The sequence below is a fragment of the Solanum verrucosum genome, unplaced genomic scaffold, assembly GCF_900185275.1.
Source record: "Solanum verrucosum unplaced genomic scaffold, falcon-dt-bn FXZP01000161.1, whole genome shotgun sequence".
Classification (NCBI taxonomy): Eukaryota; Viridiplantae; Streptophyta; class Magnoliopsida; order Solanales; family Solanaceae; genus Solanum; species Solanum verrucosum.
This window is the reverse complement of record NW_026020127.1, coordinates 749173-775169: the sequence shown is the minus strand read 5'-3', so window position 1 is coordinate 775169 and position 25997 is coordinate 749173. Positions and strand designations below refer to the sequence as shown.

General features: G+C 35.5%; 1 protein-coding gene across 6 annotated transcripts; it reads left to right on the top strand.

The window, feature by feature from the left end:
- The first annotated feature begins 1532 nt into the window (after positions 1-1532).
- Positions 1533-25219, top strand: LOC125825944 (probable LRR receptor-like serine/threonine-protein kinase At3g47570). 6 transcript variants are annotated; one of them, XM_049505233.1, is made up of 5 exons: positions 1539-2655; positions 2735-2950; positions 3023-4707; positions 11657-11966; positions 12068-12430. In XM_049505233.1, the coding sequence occupies exons 3-5, from the start codon at positions 4174-4176 to the stop codon at positions 12406-12408; spliced, it is 1185 nt and encodes a 394-aa protein (XP_049361190.1). In that variant the 5' UTR covers positions 1539-2655; positions 2735-2950; positions 3023-4173; the 3' UTR covers positions 12409-12430. The 6 variants fall into 6 exon arrangements, 5 of the variants coding, with proteins under 5 accessions (XP_049361188.1, XP_049361190.1, XP_049361191.1 ...); XR_007442920.1 differs by lacking the exons at positions 11657-11966; positions 12068-12430 and adding an exon at positions 11034-11237 and having other exon boundaries at positions 1533-2655; positions 3023-4086; XM_049505234.1 differs by lacking the exons at positions 11657-11966; positions 12068-12430 and adding an exon at positions 5124-5521 and having other exon boundaries at positions 1575-2655; positions 3023-5017.
- Positions 25220-25997: the final 778 nt, after the last annotated feature.

The following is a 25997-nucleotide window of genomic DNA, read 5'->3' as shown; positions in this document are numbered from 1 at the left end:
TATGTATAAGTTATTAGAAATGTTGTATATTATCTTATCCCAAATGGACTATCAATGCAATTATAGAAAATATAATAACAAAAAGATGATGACACTTGAGAAAAAGGTAATTAAGAAATGATGCATAAATCAGAGGTCAAGAATATGATAAAGAATAATAATGAGATATTACCATATTAGGAAATTTGATAGGTCCTTTTCCACTATATGTCCTAGTTGAGAGATATTCTTAAGTCCCATCTTTCCATGATGTGAAATTAATCCTTATCCCACTTTGTTTTTCAACGCCCCAAACATATATAAATCATGAATTCTTTAAAGCGAGTTAGTAAGGCTGGTGTATAGCAATCGTTGTAAAAGTACCTCTACGCGCCTTAACCACTACTTTAACTAGTCCTTTTAAGCAATTATGAATTTCATAGAACTTTGTCAATTCCAACACAACTTATCCTTTTAGAACTAATGTAGCAAACTACGCGAGCCGGAACAGTTAGACGTAACTCACAATTTGCTTCATTGTTTTAGGGGGATCAGTCACAGATATATAATTTTCCATGTAACTTTCCAGTGATCTTGGCCACTAAAGTATGCCACCTTTTTTCTTCACAACTAGTTTGGATATCCAAGATATATAAAAGGAAAGTTGCTGTTGAAGCCAATATAAAGCAATTCGGTGCACTAAGCTCCCACTATGTGTGCGATTCAGGAAAGGACCGAACTGCAAGGGTCCTTAGTCCTTACCCTACATTTCTACAAAAGGCTATTTCCACACCTTCTGGTCACATGTCACCAAGTCCAACTTTACCAGTTACGTCAATGGATTGATTTAATTCCTCAATTTGTATCGGCATATGTGTTTGGAGCCACCAAATAGCAAGATTTATTCATGTTCACTAGTTGACCAGAGATGTCTTCATAATTGTTGAGGGTGTTTAGCATAAGAGTCAGAGAGTTGCTAGTACCTGAGAAAAAAAAGAAATGTATCATCCGTATAGTAGTATAAGTTAGTAAATGTGGCACTACTTTTCATCACACAATTCTAGAGAATAGCTCAAGAGGAGAGGATTACCCCAAGTCTATTAAATTGATCGTCAATCTATTCCCTAACCAATGTGAGACTTCAACTCACTAACAGTAAACAACAATTTCCAGGGAAATTTGACTCAAGAAATGACACCTTGCGTCGGCTCAAGTTTCTTGATTTAAGTTTGAACAACTTCATAGTTGAGGTTCCTTCTTGGTTTGGATTCTTTCACTAACTTGAAGTAACTAATTAGAGTATATCTTGAAGAAATTGTACACTATATCTTGAGCGTCCATACATTATGATTATAGAAGTTAGTGGTGACTCCTTTCCAAGTCAAACACTAGTAATATTTTTTTTTCTTGGTCTGCCACTTCAACTTTTTGCCAACCTTTCATACATATTGTAGGAGTAGTAAGTTGATAAATGCAGCACTACTTTTGACTACAGAATTCTACAGAATTATGAAAGCAAGATTTGGTTGATTTGGTGGTATTGGTATTGAATAGAAAAATCTCCTAAAAAGAGATCTTGTTGCTATTTAAAGTCTCAAAACCACAGGTTACTAGTACTAATATTTGCACTAATGGAGAAAGCCTTTACTATTTTTCTCTTAACAATACTCTTGTTGCTTCACTATGTTATGACCGAAACCAACATTACTACTGATCAGTTAGCTCTTCTTTCTTTAAAATCTCAAATCATTTCGGATCCCTTTCACTTCTTGAATGAAAGCTGGTCTCCCGCTATTTCTGTTTGTCGTTGGGTAGGAGTCACTTGTGGTTCTCATCACCATCGAGTGAAGTCCTTGAATCTTTCCAACATGGCTCTTACAGGCAGGATTCCCCGTGATTTTGGAAACCTCACATTTCTTGGTTCTCTTGACTTGGGAAGCAACAATTTCCAGGGATATTTGCCTCAAGAAATGGCATATTTGCATCGGCTTAAGTTTCTTGATTTAAGTTTCAACAACTTTAGAGGGGAAATTCCTTCTTGGTTTGGGTTTTTACACCAACTTCAAGATCTAAATCTTGGAAATAATAGTTTCATTGGTTCCATCCCTTCTTCATTCTCTAATATTTCCACACTTGAGACTTTGAATCTGAATTTCAATTCCATAGAGGGTGAAATCCCAGAAGTGATTGGAAGTCTTATAAACCTGAGAGTTTTAAGCTTGTATGGAAATAATCTCATAGGTTCTATTCCTCCATCACTCTCGAATGCCTCAAGGCTGGAGGCATTAGATTTATCTCGTAATTTACTTCAAGGGAACATTCCAGAAGGGATTGGCAATCTACACAAGATGAAATTGTTGTCCATACAACATAATAAACTTGCGGGTTCTATACCGTTCACAATTTTCAATATTTCTAGAATCGAATTCATTGCATTTACAGACAATAGCTTATCAGGAAATCTTCCCAATGGTTTATGCAACGGTCTCCCAATACTCAAAGGGCTTTATCTATCCACAAACAAACTTCGTGGTCATATGCCTACAAGCCTGTCAAATTGTTCACAACTTCAAATATTGAATTTATCAGGCAATGAGTTTGACGGACGAATACATAGTGAAATTGGAAGATTGAGTAATTTGCAGATATTGTATCTTGGATCTAACCATTTCACAGGTACGATCCTAGCTACAGAATTATTAGTTGTTTTATGGATTCTTTTATGAACACTTGTAATATTGAACTTGAACTGCAGGAATAATTCCACAAGAGTTAGGAAATCTTGCTAATTTGGCGGATTTAGGCATGGAGGATAACCAGATTAGCGGCTCTATCCCGATCAACATATTCAATATCTCCTCACTGCAACGTTTTGGACTATGGCGGAACAATCTCAAGGGATCCTTACCACGAGAGATTGGCAACTTAACCAAGATACAGATTCTAGATCTTAGAGAAAATACATTTATTAGTACGTATTCGAAGTGATAGGAAAATTATAAACATGTACTAGCTTGAACTAACTCATTCTTAATTTCTTTAGGTGAAATACCCAAAGAGATAAGCAATATGATGGAGTTGGAGGTACTTAGTCTCGGGTTAAATAGTTTCAGTGGTTCACTTCAAATAGAGATGTTCAACAGTACTTCACGCTTGAGGATAATTTCTCTTACAAACAATAATCTATCAGGAACTCTACCATCAAGCATAGATTCTGTCTTACCCAACATTGAAGAGCTTTATTTGGGTGTCTTAACAAATCTTGTTGGGACTATTCCTCATTCTATTTCCAATTGTTCAAAACTTACTATCTAGAGCTTTCAAATAATAAACTTACTGGCTTGATTCCCAATTCTCTTGGATATTTGGCTAATCTACAGTTCCTAAACTTGGCAGCAAACAATTTAACAAGTGACTCATCGTTTAGCTTCCTCACTTCCTTAACCAATTGTAGAAATTTAACAATTCTTTTTCTATCTTTGAACCCGTTAAACGGCATGCTTCCAGTATCTGCAGGGAACCTTTCCACTTCTCTTACAATGTTTTACGCCAGTTCTTGCAATATTAAAGGGCGAATTCCAAATGAAGTTGGGAACTTAAGCAACTTATTAGAGCTTGATCTTTCTGGAAACAACCTGGTTGGATCAATTCCCACATCAATTGGCAACTTGAGAAACCTTCAGCGCTTCAACTTGAGTTACAACAAACTTACAGGATTTATTGGAGATAACATTTGTAAATTGCAGCATTTGGGTGCTATTTACTTGGGACAAAATCAACTTTCAGGATCTCTTCCTAATTGTTTAGGGAATGTTACTTCCCTTAGATTGATACATCTTGGTTCCAATAAATTGATTTCCAATATACCACCAAGTTTAGGGAATCTTAAGGATTTAATGGAGCTTGACTTATCCTCAAACAACATGGTTGGTTCTTTACCACCAGAAATTGGAAATCTAAAAGCTGTGACACATATGGATCTGTCGATGAATCAATTCTCAAATGGAATTCCTAGGGAAATTGGAGGATTGCAAAATCTGGTGCATCTTTCTTTGAGACACAACAAGTTGCAAGGATCTATACCTGACTCAGTGAGCAACATGGTAGGTTTGGAATTCCTAGACATTTCTCATAATAATATATCAGGAACCATTCCTATGTATATGGAGAAACTTCAAAACCTGAAGTATTTCAATGTTTCTGTCAACAAGCTGTACGGTGAAATACCCTCGGGGGGTCCTTTCAAGAACCTCTCGAGTCAATTTTTCATCGACAATGAAGCATTGTGTGGTTCTTCAAGGTTTAGTGTCCCACCATGCGCCCACATCATCAAAGCATAGATCAAATAGGAAAAAAATGCATGTTCTATTTCTTGTGCTGGGAATTGCACTTGTATTTGTTCCTATTACCTTTGTGTTTGTATGGATAAGGTATAGAAGAGGTAAAAGTGATCCTCAACAAGCAGACTCATTGTCTACCGTCACAAGAGAAAGAATTTCATACTATGAACTGCTCCAAGCAACTGAGTCGCTTAGCGAGAGTAATCTGATTGGTTCTGGAGGTTTTGGCTCTGTTTACAAAGGTGTTCTCAGAAGTGGGACTGCCATTGCAGTTAAAGTGTTCAATCTGCAACTGGAAGCGGCATTCAAGAGTTTTGATACAGAATGTGAAGTTTTGCGCAGCCTTCGCCATAGGAATCTCGTGAAAGTCATCACTAGTTGCTCCAACCTGGATTTTAAGGCTTTAGTGCTCGAGTATATGCCTAATGGAAGTCTTGACAATTATTTGTATTCGCACAACTACTTCCTAGATATCAGCCAGAGACTAAGCATTATGATAGATGTGGCATGTGCGTTGGAATATCTCCATCATGGATGCTCCTCGCCCGTGATTCACTGTGATCTAAAGCCTAGTAACGTCTTGTTGGATGAGGATATGGTTGCCCACCTAAGTGACTTTGGTATTTCAAAACTGCTCGGTGAAGATGAGAGTGATTTATACACAAAAACCTTAGCAACATTTGGTTATATAGCACCGGGTACGTCTCTTTGTTTTTGCTAATTTGAACATTGATTTTTCCTCTTATTATTATTTTTTCCAATCAAGAAAGTATATTGCATCTTTTAATTAATTGTTGACTGTAGAGTATGGACTGGATGGACTGGTGTCAATAAAATGTGATGTTTATAGTTACGGGATTATGTTGCTGGAAACATTTACTAGGAGAAAGCCTAGTGATTTTGAGGGAGATCTTAGCTTGAAGCAATGGGTGAGTTATTCACTCCCAGAGGCAGTAATGGACGTTATGGATGCCAACTTGGTTACACCAATGGATAATCGCTTACAGAAGGAGTTAGATATCGTGGCATCAATCATGAAAGTAGCATTAGATTGTTGTGCTGAATCTCCGATAAGAAGGACAAACATGAAAGATGTTGTAGGGATGCTACAGAAGATCAAGATTCAACTTCTTGCATGCTGATCATGTTCTCTGAATCTCTTGTTTCGAATCGATCACTTTTTTTGTTTTGTTTTAGCACTTGATTTGTGCATGATTCTGTTTACAGAAATGCTAGTTCGTTGCAATAAATGTCACTGTTTCCTCTTAAAAACTACAACCAAATTGATCCTCTTGAAAATCTTGAAGCAGAATGATATTTTTGTAAATTGTTGGTGGAAACTATATGAATACAAATAAGCAAGTAATATAATAAATGTTTTACATGGGAAACACTAAGACATCAAGATAACAAACAAAAAGAGCAATGACAAAAAATGCATTCATGCAAGCTATATATGAAGAACAGAAGAAGGATCTCATCCAAGGTTGTAATTTGTAATGCAGGCAAACTACACAAACATCAATGAATGAATCCATGACTCAAAATCGTACATTGTTGAACACCTAAGACTTATTAGAAAACAAACAAAACAATTTGCAGAAATTCATTGAGGCTAAACGTCGAACATGTTGCGGGCAACAAATCATGCAGTAAGCTACGCATTCATGTACTGATTGCTTTATCAGTGTCTTGAAAATAATGGATATATTTCATATCTGAGACATTAAAGGGAAAATCATTCGCTAAAATTCAACAAATAACCACATTTCAGCTCCTGCAGTTGAAAAATAATGATTCAAAGTGTTCGTCTTGAATTTTTTATTAGCCTTTTAATAATATTTTTTTAAAAAAAATGACCTTAACTTTGAAAAAAATTGCTTGAAAATTAGAATAACAACTTATACCTCATGAGCAACAATTTATTCTATTTCACTAAGTAGCTTTGGTTATGCGATTTCATCTCGTGATTTGAGTCATTTGATAAAATATGACTATATTTATTTGTAAATTTTTGGCGTTAGTTTATATTTTTCCTATTTTTTATTAATCAATTACTCATTTTTGGGATTTTTCGAAAAAAATAAAAATAAAACAAAATTGTTGAAAACGGATCGAATAGGTTATTTAAAAGATGGGTGATTTATGGGTCGGATATGTGTTTTAAAAGTGGGTCGGATAGTTTAGGGGCATAAGCGACCCCTTTCCCTTTTAATATAAATAACACGTGGTAATATAAAAATGACGTGGCAATTCCATTTGACATTTAAAGAAATATAAAATGAGTTGGAAATTTCCAGCAGGACAATTTAACGTCATAAGGGCATATCTAGACCAAAAGTTGGACGGCAAGGGCATGAGTGAGCCAAACTTTGAACGGGGTATATCTAGAGCTTTTCGAATAGTTTAGGGCATATTTGACCATTTTCCCTTTTTTAAAAGGTATTTTTGAGCCTAAAGAAAACGTTGATGGTATTTTTAAACCAATAAATAGAAGGAGGACATTTTTGAACCTTTTCTAATAGGTTAACGACATTTTTGAGCCTTTTCCCAAGAAACTATATATGTTACATCTTTAAGTAAATCATTTCATCTTCATAGACATTTCAAAAGGCATGGCAGATATAGGAACACCATTTTAGTTAAGAAACCGAAGACTCAAAGACAATCATGAAGAACATATGAAGTGTGGTGCCTGCAGCGATTTCTCGACAGCGACAACGGTGAGGAACTGATTATGTCATAGTCCTCCTGCCCTTCATCAATTTTCTGTTTTTGAATCTGGAAGGTTTCAAATTTTTAACACTATTTCTTTGTTGTTTTCTTCTAACGCTCCCCGCTCTCTTATTGTAGAATATGCCTCTTTTTAGATTAATTTGTGATGCAATTTGAAGTGTTCTTGGAATTCAAGGTATATAGATTGATCCGAGGATTTTTATAACACATTTATTCACTGGGTTTTTTTTCCCTTTCTCTATTTTATTAATCTTTATTTGTTCCTTTTTCCCCTTTTTACTTTATTTTTCCTTAGCTTGTTTTTCATTTTTGAAAAGGTGAAATTTCAACAATAAATATGATGAAAGTATATAATTAGTAAAATAATTTTACCTTTGAGAATCACACATGGTATTTTTCGCAGCTATAATTTTTTTTTTTATGCAATATATTTGTTCTCTTATTTTCACATACAGGCTTTTAGATTGTATAAATCATCATTTCTCTTATAAGAGTCTTTCCTTCTCCTATTTAATTTTTGGGTGATTGAAGATTAAGATTTTAGTTAGAGAACATATTTTAATCTTCCTATGTCTTAGATATTATGTTCTCTTGAGTTTGAATTTGTAATATTTTTTCCTTCAAATTATACATGACTCATCACAAACATGTTTATAATGTTATTATTGGTTTGTCTGTTTTTCTTATTTTGTTAATTTATTTTCTGTTTATTAAAAATTAAATTTCAAAACTAAAAGATATTAATTATTTTTACTATTCGAATAGAGTGTTGAATTTTTCATGAATACTGAAGCATCATATCATCAAAAGTTAACACAAATAGTGCTATATTTTATATAAATACAATAAAATATACTCATATGTAGATCCGTGGACTTATCATAAGTAATTGCATTCTCCAGGCAATTTTATCGTATTGTCGTTAAACTTCGATGTTTAGGTGCTTTATAGAAAAATAAGTCATTTGTTTGGTACATATTTTAGGATCTTTTTGTTGTAGTATGCATAATATGTAATTGAAATTTATATTTCTGATAAATTTGTCTCGCGCCTTTGTTATTTCATTAAAGGCATTATATACATTTATTATTATTTTTCAATCAGGAATTTAGAGACTATATTCTCTTAATTAGTTTCGCATATTTCTGGTTTGATAGCAAATGTACCATTCTATTTTATGATTTTTTTTAATGAATAATAAATAAATAGTAAAATTATATATTGTTAATTTCAGTATTTTCTATCTTATAACTCACTATTAAATAAATAAAAAAATTATAATAATAGTAAGGGCAACGTGTAACACACGTTATCAGAAACTAGTAATAATAATAATGAGATATAACTATATTAGGAAAACAAATTTAGCAGAGGTCCTTTTCCACTGTAGGTCCTACTTTTCATCACACAATTCTAGAGAATATGAAAGCAAGACTATTTACAAAGAATTAAGCACACAATAAATAAAGCAAGACGTGGTTGATTTGCCATGTCTTAGTTGGCTGATTAGAGGAATTTTTTGCCTCCATATTTGACAATTCTGATTGAGATGTGAAATACTTGATTGAATGGAAAAATCTCCTAAAAAGAGATCTTATTGCTATTCAAAGTCTGTAAACCACAGGTTACTAGTACTAATATTTGCACTAATGGAGAAAGCCGTCACTATTTTATTCTTAACAATACTCTTGTTGCCTCACTATGTTATGACCCAAACCAACATTAACACTGATCAATTAGCTCTTCTCTCTTTTAAATCCCAAATTAGTTCCGACCCCTTTCACTTCTTGAATGAAAGTTGGTCTCCTGCTATTTCTGTTTGCCGTTGGGTTGGAGTCATTTGTGGTTCTCGTAACCAGCGAGTGAAGTCGTTGAAGCTTTCCAACTTGGCTCTTACAGGCAGAATTCCCCGTGATTTTGGAAACCTCACATTTCTTGTTTCTCTTGACTTGGGAAACAACCATTTCCATGGAAATTTGCCTCAAGAAATGGCACATTTGCGTCGGCTTAAGTTTCTTGATTTAAGTTTAAACAGCTTCAGAGGGGAAATTCCTTCTTGGTTTGGGTTTTTACACCAACTTCAAGTTGTAAACCTTAGGAGTAACAGTTTTACTGGTTCCATTCCTCCGTCACTCTCGAATGCCTCAAGGTTGGAGATTTTAGAAATATCTACCAATTTACTTGAAGGAAACATCCCGGAAGAGATTGGCAATCTTCACAACCTGAAATCGTTGTCCATAGAACAAAATCAGCTTACGGGTTCTATACCATTCACAATATTCAATATTTCTAGAATTGAAGTCATTTCATTTTCATATAATAGCCTATCAGGAGATCTTCCCAATGGTTTATGCAATGATCTCCCAATACTCAAAGAGCTTTATCTATCCAGAAACAAGCTTGATGGTCATATGCCTACAAGCTTGTCAAATTGTTCACGACTTCAAATATTGTCTCTATCTGGAAATAATTTTGATGGACCAATACATAATGAAATTGGAAGATTGAGTAACTTGCAGAGATTGTATCTTGGATACAACCATTTCACAGGTATATATGTTTTATCTTATGAATGCTACTACTATTGTATCTAATTACCTCACATCTTTCTTTATTACACATTGAATGCAGGTATAATTCCACAAGAAATCGGAAATCTTGTTAATTTGGTGGACTTAAGCGTGGAGAATAACCAGATTACCGGCTCTATCCCGATCTCCATATTCAATAGCTCATCGCTGCAATCATTGTTACTGTGGGGCAACAATCTTAGTGGATTCTTACCACGGGAGATTGGCAACTTAACCAAGATGCAATTCTTAAATCTTAAGGAAAATACGTTTACTGGTACGTATTCAAAGTTATAGCGATCTGTATTGAGCTAGTTAAACTCATTCTTTCTTCACGTGTTGACAGGTGAAATACCCAAAGATATAAGAAATCTCGTTGAGTTGGTGGAATTTGATGTTGGGTTTAATAGTTTTAGTGGTTCACTTCCAATGGAGATCTTCAACATATCACGACTGAGAACAATTCAACTTTCAGCCAACAATCTATCAGGAACTCTACCACCAAACATAGGTTCTACCTTACCCAACATTGAAATACTTTATCTGCATACCTTAACCAATCTTGTTGGGACTATTCCTCATTCTATCTCCAATTGTTCAAAGCTTACTGATCTAGAGCTTTCAGATAACAAACTCAGTGGCTTAATACCCAATTCTCTTGGATATTTGACTCATCTAAACTTCCTAAACTTGTGGGGAAACAATTTAACCAGTGATTCATTTTTAAGCTTCCTCACTTCCTTAACCAATTGCAGAAGATTAACAACTCTTTCTCTATCTTTCAACCCTCTAAATGGCATGCTTCCAGTCTCTGTAGGGAATTTCTCCAAATCTCTTGTAAAGTTTTATGCCGCTGCTTGCAAGATTAACGGTCAGATTCCAAATGAAGTTGGCAACTTAAGCAGCTTATTAGACCTTGATCTTTCTAATAATAACTTGATTGGATCAATTCCTACCTCAACTCGTAACTTGAGAAACCTTCAGCGCCTGTACTTGAACAACAACAAGCTTACGGGATTTATTGGAGATAATTTATGTAAATTGCAGCATTTGGGTGCTATTTACTTGGGACAAAATCAACTTTCAGGATCTCTTCCTAATTGTTTAGGGAACGTCACTTCCCTTAGAGAGATACATATGTATTCCAATAAATTGAGTTCCAATATACCAACAAGCATAGGAAATCTTAAAAATCTAATGGTTCTTAACTTGTCATCAAACAACATGGTTGGTTCTTTACCTCCAGAAATTGGAAATCTAAAGGCTGTGACATATATGGATCTGTCAATGAATCAATTTTCAAATGGAATTCCTAGGGAAATTGGAGGATTGCAAAATCTGGTGCATCTTTCTTTGAGACGCAACAAGTTGCAAGGATCTATACCTGACTCAGTGAGCAACATGGTAGGTTTGGAATTCCTAGACATTTCTCATAATAATATATCAGGAACCATTCCTATGTCTATGGAGAAACTTCAATACCTCAAGTATTTCAATGTTTCTGACAACAAATTGTATGGTGAAATACCCTCGGGGGGTCCTTTCAAGAACCTCTCGAGTCAGTTTTTTATCGACAATGAAGCATTGTGTGGTTCTTCAAGATTTAGTGTCCCGCGATGCCCCACTTCATCAAAGCACAGATCAAATAGGAAACAAATGTTTGCTCTATTTCTTATGCTGGGAATTGCACTTGTATTTGTTCCTCTTGCCTTTGTGTTTATATGGATAAGGTATAGAAGAGGTAAAAGAGTTCCTCAACGAGCTGATTCATTGTCTATCGCAACAACAGAAAGAATTTCTTACTATGAACTGCTCCAAGCAACTGATTCACTTAGCGAGAGTACTAATCTGATTGGCTCTGGAAGTTTTGGCTCTGTTTACAAAGGCGTTCTCAGGAGTGGGACTGCCATTGCAGTTAAAGTGTTCAATCTGCAACTGGAAGCGGCATTCAAGAGTTTCGATATAGAGTGTGAAGTTTTGCGTAGCCTTCGCCATAGAAATCTCGTGAAAGTCATCACTAGTTGTTCCAACCTTGATTTTAAGGCTTTAGTGCTCGAGTATATGCCTAATGGAAGTCTTGACAAGTATTTGTATTCGCACAACTACTTCCTAGACATCAGGCAGAGACTAAGCATTATGATAGATGTTGCATGTGCTTTGGAATATCTTCATCATGGATGCTCCTCTCCGGTGATTCACTGTGACCTAAAGCCTAGTAACGTCTTGCTGGATGAGGATATGGTTGCCCACCTAAGTGACTTTGGTATTTCAAAACTGCTTGGTGAAGATGAGAGTGATTTATACACTAAAACGTTAGCAACATTTGGTTATATTGCACCGGGTACGTCTCTTTGTTTTTGCTAATTTGAACATTGATTTTTCATCTTTTGTTTTTCAATCAAGAAAGTATATTGCATATTTAAATTAATTGTCTGACTGTAGAGTATGGACTGGATGGACTGGTGTCAATAAAATGTGATGTCTATAGTTACGGGATCATGTTGCTGGAAACGTTTACTAGGAGAAAGCCTACTGAGTTTGAAGGAGATCTTAGCTTGAAGCAATGGGTGAGTTATTCACTCCCCGAGGCAGTAATGGACGTTGTAGATGCCAATTTGGTAACAGTACCAATGGACAATTGCTTACAGAAGGAGCTAGATGTTGTGGCATCAATCATGAAAGTGGCATTAGATTGTTGTGTTGAATCTCCGGCAAGAAGGACAAACATGAAAGATGTTGTAGGGATGCTACAGAAGATCAAGATTCAACTTCTTACATGTTGAGCATTTTCTCAGAATCTCTTGTTACAAATCAATCACTTGTTTGCTAAATTTTGGGATTCATGTAAAGATTGCTTCTATTTTTTAGCACTTGATTTGTGCATGATTCAGTTTTCAGAAATTCTAGATGGTTGCAATAAATATCACTATTTCCTTTGATTACCGGCAAATCTTGAAACGGAATGAGTTCAGTGCTTCTATCCTTTGTTTTGTGCTTTTTACTGATGCAGAGGATGAGTGAGTTTGTGTTCTTTTACCTTTAATTTTGCACAGTATTCTTATGTAATGTGTTGGAGCAAAATGCATTTCAAGTATTTGAGAATTTCAATATTTAATCATGTGTAATGTGATTGTGCAACATTTCATTTATTACCCTATAATCTTTCTATAAATAGTGAAGGTCTTTCATTATTTTATATATAAGAAAACATAGAGGGTAAAAGATGAAAAGTATTATATCGTGTTTATATTGAGATTAGTGTAGTGAAAGAGAAAAAATATTCTAAGTCTTCCGCTAATTATATGTTGTCAGTGTCGGTTGAATGGGAAAGCCACTAAATCAAGTGTTTTAGACATTAGACCCCAGGTGAAAAAAAAAAAAAAGACAATTAGACCCCCAAATTGAAGGCCCCAAAATTTTATTCTATATGCTATAAAAATATGAATAAGAAGTACTAAATTATTTCTTTTTTTTGAAATGTGATAGAAGTTAGTGAAATACATCTGGTACGACAATTGGACAGGCTTGGGATCACTTTATCATGTCTTACCAGAAGCCGAGGAAGAGGAAATAGAGGTTAACACTTTCGCAGGGATGGAAGAATGGAATATACATGAGCGAAGGGATTGTATGCCAGAGGAGTATGTGCAGCATATTATTAGAAACATACCACCTCCAGATATTAATAGTGATATTGACCAGGCAAAGTGGATGCTGGAAACAACGGGGAGATTCTCTGTGAAGAGTGCTTGGGGATACATAAGACTGAAAGAGGAAAAGGAAGACATTTTTAAGCATATGTGGATTAACAAATTGCCTTTCAAAATGTCATTTTTCCTTTGGAGACTATGGAAGTTTAGAATTCCAATAGATGAAGTTATGCAAAATATTGGAATTCAACTTGTATCTCAATGTTGGTGTTGCCAAAATCCTAATGGGGAGACTATGTCGCACCTTTTTCTAACCTCATCCATAGCTGCAAGGCTATGGAGATTGTTTGCTAATTTTGCAGGAATAAATATCAAAGGTTTGCAGCTTTCACAAGTGATTCAAAAATGGTGGACAACACCATTTTGCTCAAAGCTAAGACCTATTATCACTGCAGTACCAACAACTATTCTATGGCATTTATGGAAAAGAAGGAGTAGTATCAAACATGGAAGAGGGATGAGTTACAACAGTCTGATTTATAGAGTTAGCAATGACATATGGAGATTGGTGTAAATAACTTATCCCGCTATGCAACAAATTCCTAGAAGTTGGCCAGATATAATAGATTTTTTGGGAAATTACAAGCCCAAAATATACTATTCATCTATCACATGGAAACCACCTGAGTTAGGTACCCTAAAATGCAACATTGATGGAGCATCAAGGGGTAATCCAGGTAGAAGTGCTTATGGGTTTTGCTTGAGAAATCATAAAGGGGATCTAATCTACGCTCAAGGGGAAGAAATCAATGAATGCACCAACATTGAGGCAGAGGCAATTGCAATCAAAGAAGCAATTTATCACTGTGTTGCCATATGTCTCGATAAGGTATGCATCAAAACAGATTCTTTAATTTTGGTGAAGATACTAGCCGGAATTTGGGAAGTGCCTTGGCATATTGCTATTCTAGTAAGTGATATCAAGGCTCTAGCACTTCAATGTCAAGTTAGGATCCAACATGCTTATAGGGAAGGGAATACATTGGCGGATTACATGGCTAATCTAGCTTCGGATAGAGAAGGGAGATTGAGTTTTTCCACTTTCACCGAACTACCCAGGAAAATCCTAAACCTTGAAAAACAACTAGTGCCAAACTTAAGGATCAAAACTAAAAGGATTTCACAGCAACACAACATCAAGGAAGGGGAGTTTTCTTTTATCATTTGATCAAAGGCCTTTTTTAGACACTAGCCAACATCATGATAAGTGAATACGATATGGAAGAATTCAAATTCAGATTTCTAACATAGCAAGAATTCAGACGAGTTCACTTCGGTCCAATTTACAACAAGACTAATAGCCTACTGGAGAGACAGTTTATATTTTTGCAGATAAAAAATATGTCAATACAAAGGGCAGAGCTTTTTTTTTCAAATAAAAAGAGCTCAATTCGAATGAGGCAAAATAAGTTATACATCTGGTCACACATTTGAAGCCACTGGAATTTCAATTCACACGCAGGGCACACTTTCAACAGAGAGATTAAAAGACCTTGATTTCAACTCATTTTCATACTTTGTACTTAGCTACAATGTAAAGGATGGATCTTAATCATGAAAGAAGAAGTTACAAAGTCCAAAAATTGAAGAAGAAGACGCTTACCCAGATCGGTTAAGCTTCCAAAAACAAGAAAGTGTGGCGCCACAGGTTCGATCAAACATGGGAGTATGCATCTTTGAGGAAGGTTTTGTCTAAACAGAGTCGCCACTTAATTTTTTAGTAAAAAATCAAGAAAAAAAACACTTAAGGTTTTCAAAAGATTTAAATAGAAAAAATCAATTGAAAAAGGGTTTGAGTTCAAATATACATTCCAAGAAGGTGTTAGGCCCTCGAAATGCCCGCTAACTTGCGGTTGACCGGTGATTTGACTAAAATGACTTGACTAATTTTGAGAAAGACATTAGCTAAGTAAACAAACTTATAGTTTTTATTTTTTTATTTTTATTTTTATTATTATTATTATTATTATTACTATTATTATTATTATTATTATTATCATCTTAAGGGAGATAGGATTAAAGGGGGGGTTATTCTAAGGGGAAATAACTTAAGTGTTGACAAGGCTAATAATAAAATTAAAGTATTAAAACATAAATATTTTAATTAGAATATATATATAACTTGAATATGAAAAAGAGATGGCTATCCTTGAGGAATTAATTAAGTCAAAACCAAAGTCGAATATGATGTTAGTCAACATAATAACAAATAAATAAAGAGCGAAGGAAAGAATATTGGACTTGGGCCAATCTTGCCCAAATTCTCAAATTTTGACGGGCCCCAAATTATTTTCCTGGCCTAAGTCTAAACATTAGGTCCAAAATGATGGGTTGGCCCATTTTCGCTCAAAAATCTGTTGGAAATTTCTGAGGCTTTTGAGCCCCTTTCTTGTGCCATCTATACTTGAGATTTTAGGGACTTGTTTCCGCATTTTCAGCACCTGTGTATCACCATTTTGAGCCTGTATATTGTATTGTATACCCATGTATACAACAAGTATATTCAGCCTTTTTGGACTTTTCGGACGTCAAAATTTGGCTTTTGGTCCCTGTATTGTTCCCAATAGGACCTGTTCACCGACTTCAGAATTTGCCATGGGATTGACTCGAGAAACACGCATATTGGGCCCTCGTGGCCCGATGGGAAAATGCAAGGAGAAGAAATAGAGTCCGTGAAGACTCGGGGGATATTTCACATGAAAAGAACACATAAATAAGAGTTAGCATCTACTCACGATGATAAGACAAACAAAAATAACCACACGACATTTGATTGATTTAAATTCAACTTTAAACAAAGTTCAATCAACAGTAACTAATAAGAACATCATTTATCACAGTCAAAGGCAATGAAAGTCATGTAAACTCAGATTTAACAAAGTCAAATTTCAAAGCCAACAAGGAACCCATTTACTAATAATTTATAAGCAAATGCGACTGCCAAAGGAAACCCATTTACTACCTCATTATTAAAATAACAAAAGAAAAAATGTAATAGTATCAAAGAATGAGTCACTACAAATGCTTTAGAAATATAACATATTCTCATCGATTTTGGCCTTCCTTAAAGAGAGCATACAGTTAAATACAAAAGAGTTTGGAGTACAAGCCATGATTTTTTTTCTAAAATGAGATTCTGTCAACATAAAGTTATTAAGAGTGAAGAAAGGGAAATAGTTCATGCTTTGTAAGTACATATAGGAACAAAACACCACCACTACATCATGGAAGGATTTCAACTCGACCCAAATAAGAGAACTTGACTAATTGGTCACATACAAGCTATATTCCCTGAACCCTTGTATAGACAGAAAACACCATTTCAGATCAAACTCACAAGAGGTGGAGAAGAATATAAACTCAAGCCGGCAGAACATGGGTGTACACAAATAGGTTCTGACAAATATTCGACTCAAAGACTCACACACGAGCAGTAAAAATGAGGTAAACTCGAAATCTTGACGTCTTAATTTCTTTATCCAACTTGAGGTGGAAAAAGGAAAATTATAACGTCGAATTCTAAGCTAAGACATAAACTTAACAACATTCAAGAGGCAAATTCGAGAAGTGAAACCATAAAACAGAATTGGATAACGCAACAGAGAAACTTCAACACCATATACAAAACAGCAGAGACTTAAGTCGACACCAACATAACTCATGAAACCTTCCGAACACATATATTCACATTAGACTACTATAAACTCAAAGACACACAATAATAAACCAGCCCCAGATTAAGAATCCTCCCACATAGCAAATCAAAATAAGTAAAGAGACGGAGAAGGTGTTGTCGGGAAGGAGAATTACCTCATTTTGGGCAGTGAGCAAGAACAAGGAGCAGAGGACGATAAATTTTCCACCAACGACTCCGGAGGACTCCGAGGATTCCGGCAAATTTCCAGCAACCAGGAAGAAACGCTAAGAAGAATATACTTGATGTATATTTTGTATGACCTTTGTGACTTCTGACCCTTTTCTCTCTATCAATTTCTATCTATATATTGATGAAGAAAAACCAAAAGTTCTCTACCAAAGAGTCGCCCAAATCTCTTACGTGGAAATTTTGTTCACTAAAAAAACAACGCCCTTTACTCTCAATTTTCTAAAACCAAAAAAATAAAATAAAATTCCTGTCTTTACAATGAATAAAGAGGAATATATAGAAGAAAACTAGGGTTCGGATTTTTGGAGGGGAAAGAGGCTGATTTTCCGGGTGAGAACAAGGCCTATTTCCAAAATTCAAATTCGAAATCCTTTCACCATTAAGGATAAACACCTTTTATCTGAAAAATCGCCCCATTCCAGAAGAGGAAAGGGGGTAAGACGCGTGCTCTGCTGCAGGTATAAATTGGAAAGGGACGGGAGGAAGACGACACAACTGTTGGATTGGAATCGCTGGTACGCGCGATTGGATTGGAATCGCTGGAATTGACGCCATGAAGAGACGTTGTATTGTTGCTGTTTTGAGCTGCTGTTGAAGACGTTTCTGGGTCTTCTTTTGCTGCTGAGAAAAGGATTTGGGCCGGGTCGGGGATTGGGCCTGGTTTGGGTCGGCTGGGAGTTGGAAAACAAAGAGGGAGTGAGAGGATGGGCTGGGAATTTTGATGGGCTACTGGAAATTGCTTGCATTGTTGGTATGTTGCTGCTGATTTATGGAAGTGGGCTGCAGGAATTTGAAAAATAAAAGGGTCAACTTCTTGGTCTTGCAATTAAGTACGAATTTCAAACCTAGCCAAATCGAATTAACATTTTAACCGAAGCGAATTTAGTCGGTAATTCAGCTAAAAACTAAATAAGGCGAATCAATAAAAATTAATTAGCGAGCTTCTTAATCTTGACGAAATAAAATAATTAACTTAATTATAAACTAAATAATTTAAAATATAAACTATTATATAACCAAAATCAATAGCCAAATATTTAATTAAAATAAAATATTTTTGAGACTATTTTCAAATATTCATAAAATATATTAATTAATATATACATAATTATGTAAAACATATATATTATTCAAAAAATTATAAAAATGACAAAATTACTTTAAACTAACTTGAAAAAATATTTTGAATTATATAAAGTCAATTATTTCAAATCGTTTGGAATTTAAGAAGTTTGATGATTAATTTGTATTGTGGAGGTCCAAAATTGGGTGTCAACATCATTTATTTCACTATTTTTAACTCTGGTTTTGCAAAACCATTTTTTACGCTCCAAACAACTTTTAACACTTTTTCAAGTGGAGTTTTGGATCAAATGTACCATTTTTGCTTCTTCTTCTCCAAAAACACATGAAGAACATCAACAACTCCCAAATTTCCAACATCTTCAATTTTTCACGAAATCATCTCAAATTTCGATCACATCATTATTTTGTTTTTTAAAAAAATTCTAAAATCGTCTGTGGAATTTTAAAAACTCACCCGATTTAAAAAGAATCCAAAAAAACGAAAATCGGTCCTAGAATTTCGAAAATATGTTATGATTCATGTTTTTGTTATTGTTTTTGACATTAGATCTTTGTTCCCTAGTGTTTTGTGAATTTATGTTCAAATTTTCAAATGATTTGAAGTTGTGGAGAAAATTCTACCATTAAAGAATGTTGAAATTTTGAAACTTTACCAACATGGGTTGTGGTGCACTGATGGGAGTGCTTCACCATTAACCAGAGGTCTCGGGTTTGAGTCGTGGGTATGAAGAAAATCTTGTTGGGAGCGCCACTCTCGACTGGGCCTGGCAGTGCGCGATCCGGATTTAGTCGGAGCTCCAACGTGGGCTCCGGACACCGGGTGGGAAACCAAAAAAAAATAAAATTTGAAACTTTAAAGAAATTTCAAGTGGATCTTGTTGAGTTAGGTTGAATTCAAGCTCAAAAAATATTGAGTTTTGGTATCTAGCTCAGAGGTCAAAGAAGTTTGAAATATGAGAGTTGATAATGTTTCTTAGTGTTCTTAATGAAGAAGCAAAAATAGTACATTTAATCTAAACACCTCAATTGAAAAGTGTTAAAAATTGTTTGGGGTGTAAAAAATGATTTTGCAAAACAGGAGTTAGAAAATAATGACATGGATGATACTTTTCTTAAATGACAATGACGTATATGAGCCAAACTTCAACGGATGACATAAATGAGCATTTCTGAAAGTTCGATGACATATTTGAGCCTTTTTCCTTTATTAAAATAACTAAAATAACCTTAATTTGTTTTTAAAAAAAGTATAAATCTGAATGTGACCTTGTAAAGAAAAAGAGGAACACTGTATATCTTAGTGAAGAGGAAGTTATGAGATTTATATTGGAAAAGTTTTTTTTGAGAAGTTTTAAAAAAAATGAAGGATAAAATAGTAAGACGGTCAAATCAAAAGTGTTCATAACCTAAAAAATATTAAGTTAGGGTAATCAACTTATGACATTTGATTGGTTTACTAAACAGGTACGCAAGCAAAAAATCTTGTTTATAACCTAGTTTAACAAGCCTATAAGCTTAGTCAAACACCTTCCAAATATCTCATTTAATTTTATACTTTTTATCTCCCAAGTGAGAAACAATAATGATCAAGAACACACCAGGTGTGTTCACACACGCATCAATCATGAAAGTGGCATTAGATTGTTGTATTGAATCTCCAGCAATGTTATAGAATGTACATAGACACATTTTCCTATAAGATACATAACACAATCATAGATAGAGATATTTAGGGATTTTCTGATTTTGTTTTCCTTATATAGATTATCTGTACACCTACAAATAACTCTCCTTTTTGGATTTAAACATTGAAGATTGCTCCATTCTCTTTGTAATTTACATGGTATCAGAGCATATCTTTTTTTCTGTTTCTTTTTTTCTCTCTCTTTTTGAATCACTGGTATCTGCCAGCTCAGGAAATTATCCAGAAGTGGCTCGGTTGGTCACGTCTGGTACTGAGAGGTACTTGGAACTTGATATTCCAATCTCATAGCCAACCTACGGAGAACCACCTCACTCGATCTATAAGAACCAGAATCTGGTGGGTGGCAGGGAAGAGTACAAGGCTCACGCTCCGGCAAACTATTTCAGGTAGCTTCTGCATAGAGGCACGTGGGGGCGTGTGTAACATCTGAATCATATCAGATTTTTATTTCCAGCATCGTCTTACTATTTCCAGTCAGATTTTGTGGTCTCTTGTTTAACAGACCTCAGTTGGGTTGATTTCCGAGCATTCCAGGTTCCTTAAACTTTGTTTTCCTTGGGTAAAATCGATTGACATGTATTTTTTGATTTTGGGGTTAGATTACTGCTAAAAGTTTGGTCGAATTTTCCTCTGTGAATCTCTAGCTTGATTGATTGTTTACTCTAAGTGAAGAATTAGTTTAATTGGATCAACCAAGGTCTATTAACCCTTGATCATCTGGAAATCTGTTGGGATATTTCTACTTCATGGAATTTTGCTGGTTTCACCTCTCAATTTGTTTTTGATACATTGAGTATTTAATTGGAACAATGACTAGTCATAATCTGGTATCTCAAAGGTCTGAAGTTCTTGGTGCTTCTATTTCATCACCTAACAAAATGGCTTTGGTTTCGGTGGAGGACTTCGCTAAATTCTCTCAATATGAAAAATCCACTTGAGTTGTTGTTTTTGCTAAGTCCAATAAAGTATGTCTTCTCACCGCTTCAAATAAATGGGTCATTGATTCATGTGCTACAAATCACATGACAGGTAATCCTAATATCTTTTCAAGCTTTCGACCCCACAAAGCACCATCTCCAGTTACTGTAGCTGACAGATCAACTTGTAACAGTGTTGGATCTGGAACTGTTAAGCCAACCTCATCTATTACCTTGTCATCTATGTTAAGTCTACCAAAATTGGCTTTCAATTTGATATCTGTCAGTAAACTTACAAGAGACCTTAATTGTTATATCTCGTTCTTTCCCGATCATTGTCTGTTTCGTGATCTTATAACACATCAGGTAATTGGAAAAGGACGTGTTTATGCTGATCTATACATTCTCGATGAATGAGAGTCTCGGTCTATTGCCTTCTCCAGTGTTGTATCTCCATTTGAAACACATTGTCGATTGGGACATCATTCTCTACCTCTGTTGAAGAAGCTCTGTCCACAATTTCATAATATTTCTTCCTTGGACTGTGAGTCATGTCAATTTGCAAAACACCATCGTACCTCGTTAGGTCCAAGGATTAATAATTGAGTTGCGTCAACTTTTGAGTTCGTACATTTTGATGTCTGGACCATGTCCAGTTGTTTCTAAAACAGATCATAAATATTTTGTCACTTTTGTAGATGATTTTTCTCGAATGACTTGGATTTACTTTATGAATAGTCGATCTGAAGTGTTTACTCATTTTTCTGCCTTTTGTGTTGAAGTCAAAACTCAGTTCAATGCCTCAGTCCATATTCTAAGGAGCGATAATGCTAAAGAATATATGTCAGAAGTATTTAGATCCTATATGAGACAACACAGTATTCTCCATCAGACTTCATGTGTTGATACACCCTCTCAAAATGGAGTTGCTCAAAGGAAAAATAGGCATCTACTTGAGACAACTCGGGCACTTTTGTTCCAAATGAAGGTTCCTAAACAATTTTGGGTTGATGCGGTCTCTACTGCTTGTTTTTTGATAAATTGCATGCCATCGACTATGCTTGCCGGTAATGTGCCTTATAATGTTCTTTTTCCAAATAAGTCATTGTTTTCGGTGGAACCTAAGGTATTTGGAAGCACATGTTATGTTCGAGATGTTCGACCACATGTTACAAAGTTGGACCCTAAGGCATTGAAGTGTGTTTTCTTGGGTTATTCTTACCTTCAAAAGGGATATCAATGTTATTCTACTAAGCTAGGTAGATATTTGGTGTCAACTGATGTGGCATTTTTCGAGACTACGCCATTCTTCTATGCACCTCCCAATTCTACAAGTCAGGGGGAATAAGATGAGTGGTTAGTCTACCAGGTTAGTCGTGTTGTGAAAGAAAAGTCAGAAGAAATTGTTTTTCCCTATCCTCGTCCTTCTATTGAGCACCAATCCACTATTGTGCCATCAACACCTATTTTATCTGCGCCAGCAAGACGGCCAATTGTTCAAGTTTACTCAACGAGGTGGGAAATCGATGATACAATTCCTTTATCATCAGATGTTACTCCACTTGATCCTCCAGAAAATCTTGACCTCCCTATTGCTCTTCGAAAAGGTACACATCAGTGTAAATCCACATATTCCATTGCTAACTTTGTCTCTTATGACCACTTATCAGTTGCATCTAGTTGTATGGTTGCCTCTCTAGACTCTATCTCTATCTCCAAAATAGTGAAGGATGCCTTGAACCATCTTGGATGGCATGATGCAATGCTTGAGGAGATGCATGTTTTAGATGAAAATCACACTTGGGATTAGGTAGATTTACCCAAAGGAAAGAAAGCAGTTGGATGCAAATGGATCTTTGCGGTCAAAATTAATCCCGATGGCTCTGTTGCAAGACCTAAGGCCAGACTTGTGGCTAAAGGCTATGCTCAGACTTATGTGGTAGATTATTCTGATACCTTCTCCTCGGTATCCAAGCTCACCTCTATTCTCTTGTTTATTTCTTTGGCTGCTTCTCAGCATTGGCCCTTACATAAGTTGGATATCAAAAATGCATTTCTTCATGGTGATCTCAATGAAGAAGTGTATATGGAGAAACCATCTGGGTTTATTGCTCAGGGGGAGTATGGAAAAGTTTGTCATCTGAGAAAATCTCTATATGGTTTAAAGCAAAGTCCTCGTGCTTGGTTTGAAAAATTTAGCGATGTAGTTCAGGAATTTGGATTGAAGAAGAGCAAGTGTGATCACTTAGTTTCTATAGACAGTCAATAGTTGGTATTATTCTTTTGGTTGTTTATGTTGATGATATTGTTATTACAAGAGATGATTGTGCAGGAATTTCTTCTCTGAAAGAGTTTTTACATGCCAAGTTTCATACCAAAGATTTGGGGCAACTGAAATACTTTTTGGGTGTCGAAATAGCAAGAAGTAAGAAAGGAATTTTCTTGTCCCAAAGAAAGTATGTACTTGATCTACTTGCAGAAATGGGAAAATTGGGAGCCAAACCATGTCATACACCAATGGTTCCTACTGTTCATCTAACTAAGGATGATGGTGATCTTCTTGATGATCCAGAAAGATATAGGAAATTGGTTGGAAAATTGAACTACCTCACAATGACCCGTCCAGATATTGCATATGCAGTCAGTATTGTCAGTCAATTCATGTCTGCACCGACAATCAAATATTGGGCAGCCTTGGAACAGATCTTGTGCTACTTGAAAGAAGCTCCTGGCCTTGTCATTTTTGTATAGCGACCACGGACATACTCGTATTAAGTGTTTCGCAGATGCTGATTGGGCTGGATCAAGAATTGCTAGAAGATTTACTACTGGCCATTGCGTTTTTGTTGGTGGGAATATGGTATCTTGGAGGATCAAGAAACAAACTGTTGTATCTCGATCTAGTGTAGAGTCTGAGTATAGAGCTATGGTCCGCATGTGAAATACTATGGATTCATCACCTTTTAGTTGAGATCGGTTTGAACCCTTTGTCTCCAGCAAAACGTTGGTGTGATAATCAGGCTGCTCTACATATTGCCTCAAATCCAGTGTACCATGAACGGACGAAACACATAGAGGTTGGCTGTCACTTTGTTCATGAGAAGATTCAAGAGAACATGATTTCTATTGGATATGTGAAGACAGGAGAGCAATTGGGTGATATATTTTGGAAGGCTTTAAATGGAACTCGGGTGGAATATCTTTGTAACAAGTTGGGCATAATTAACATCTATGCTCCAACTTGAGGGGTAGTGTTATAGAATATACATAGAGACATTTTCCTATAAGATACATAGCTCAATCACAACACAATCATAGCTATTTAGGGATTTTCTTATTTTGTTTTCCTTATATAGATTATCTGTACACCTACAAATAACTCTCCTTTTTGGATTAATAAAACATTGAAGATTGCTCCATTCTCTCTGTATTTTACAAGCAAGAAGGACAAACATGAAAGATGTTGTAGGGATGTTACCGAAGATCAAGATTCAACTTCTTGCACGCTGAGATGATCTCGTAATCTCTTGTTCCAAATTGATGACTTGTTTGTTCTCAGGAGTGGGACTGCCATTGCAGTTAAAGTGTTCAATCTGCAACTGGAAGCAGCATTCAAGAGTTTCAATACAGAATGTGAAGTTTAGCGCAGCCTTCGCCATATGAATCTTGTGAAAGTCATCACCGGTTATTCCAACCTTGATTTCAAGGCTTTAGTGCTCGAGTATATGCCTAATGGAAGTCTTGACAAGTATTTGTATTCGCACAACTACTTCCTACACATCAGGCAGAGACTAAGCATTATGATAGATGTAGCACGCACGTTGGAATATCTCCATCATGGGTGCTCGTTACCCGTGATTCACTGTGATCTGAAGCCTAGTAACGTCTTGCTGGACGAGGATGTGGTTGCCCACCTAAGCGACTTTGATATTTCAAAACTGCTTGGTGAAGATGAGACTGATTTATACACTAAAACCTTAGCAACATTTGGTTATATAGCACCGGGTATGTCTCTTTGTTTTTGCTAATTTGAACATTGATTTTTCCTCTTATTCTTTTTTTTTCAATTAAGAAAGTATATTGCATCTTTTAATTAATTGTTTGACTGTAGAGTATGGACTGGATGGACTGGTGTCAATAAAATGTGATGTCTATAGTTACGAGATTATGTTGCTGGAAACATTTACTAGGAGAAAGCCTAGTGAGTTTGAGGGAGATCTTAGCTTGAAGTAATGGGTGAGTTATTCACTCCCAGAGGCAGTAATGGACGTTATGGATGACAACTTGGTTACACCAATGGATAATCGCTTACAGAAGGAGTTAAATATCGTTGCATCAATCATGAAAGTAGCATTAGATCGTTGTGCTGAATCTCCAACAAGAAGGACAAACATGAAAGATGTTGTAGGGATGTTACAGAAGATCAAGATTCAACTTCTTGCATGTTGAGCATATTCTCTGAATCTCTTGTTCCGAATTGATAACTTTTTTTGTTTTGTTTTAGCACTTGATTTGTGCATGATTCTGTTTTCAAAAATGCTAGTTGTTTTGGTTTCAATAAATGTCACTGTTTCCTCTTAATATTTATTAGTGTTGCAAAAGACGAATTAACTATATATATGAATATAAATAGGCAAGTCATATAGTAAATGTGACTTGCCTAAGAGGACATATAACATCAAGACAACAAACAAAAAGAGCAATGACAAAAAATGCAATGATTATAAAGCTTACATGATTAAAAAAAATGAAAGAACAGCTCGATGCAAGAAGTATCACATTCATGCAAGAAATGGAGAATGGTCTCCTCCAAGTGTTGTAAATTGTAATGCAGGCAAACATCAATGACTCATGAATCCACAACTCGGAATCATGACTTGCAGGTCCCACAGAGGCAACTTTAGCATTGCTCCAAAGCATATAGACTCCAGGGCACTTCTCTAGTTATGAGTACTGCTGTAATGACCCTGAAGGTCATTTTTGGAAATTTTCATAAAATGACCGTTTTACCCCTCCCGATAGTTGCCCCGAGTCCTAATTGTTGTATTTTCGAAGTTGGTTTGAAGGA

Bases quoted from the DNA above. Each gene is read 5' to 3' on its own strand.
- LOC125825944 (XM_049505231.1), top strand. From the start codon at position 1,611: ATGGAGAAAGCCTTTACTATTTTTCTCTTAACAATACTCTTGTTGCTT. The intron at 2,656-2,734 runs GTACGATCCTAG...CTTGAACTGCAG, and splicing joins TGGATCTAACCATTTCACAG to GAATAATTCCACAAGAGTTA. The intron at 2,951-3,022 runs GTACGTATTCGA...TAATTTCTTTAG, and splicing joins TAGAGAAAATACATTTATTA to GTGAAATACCCAAAGAGATA.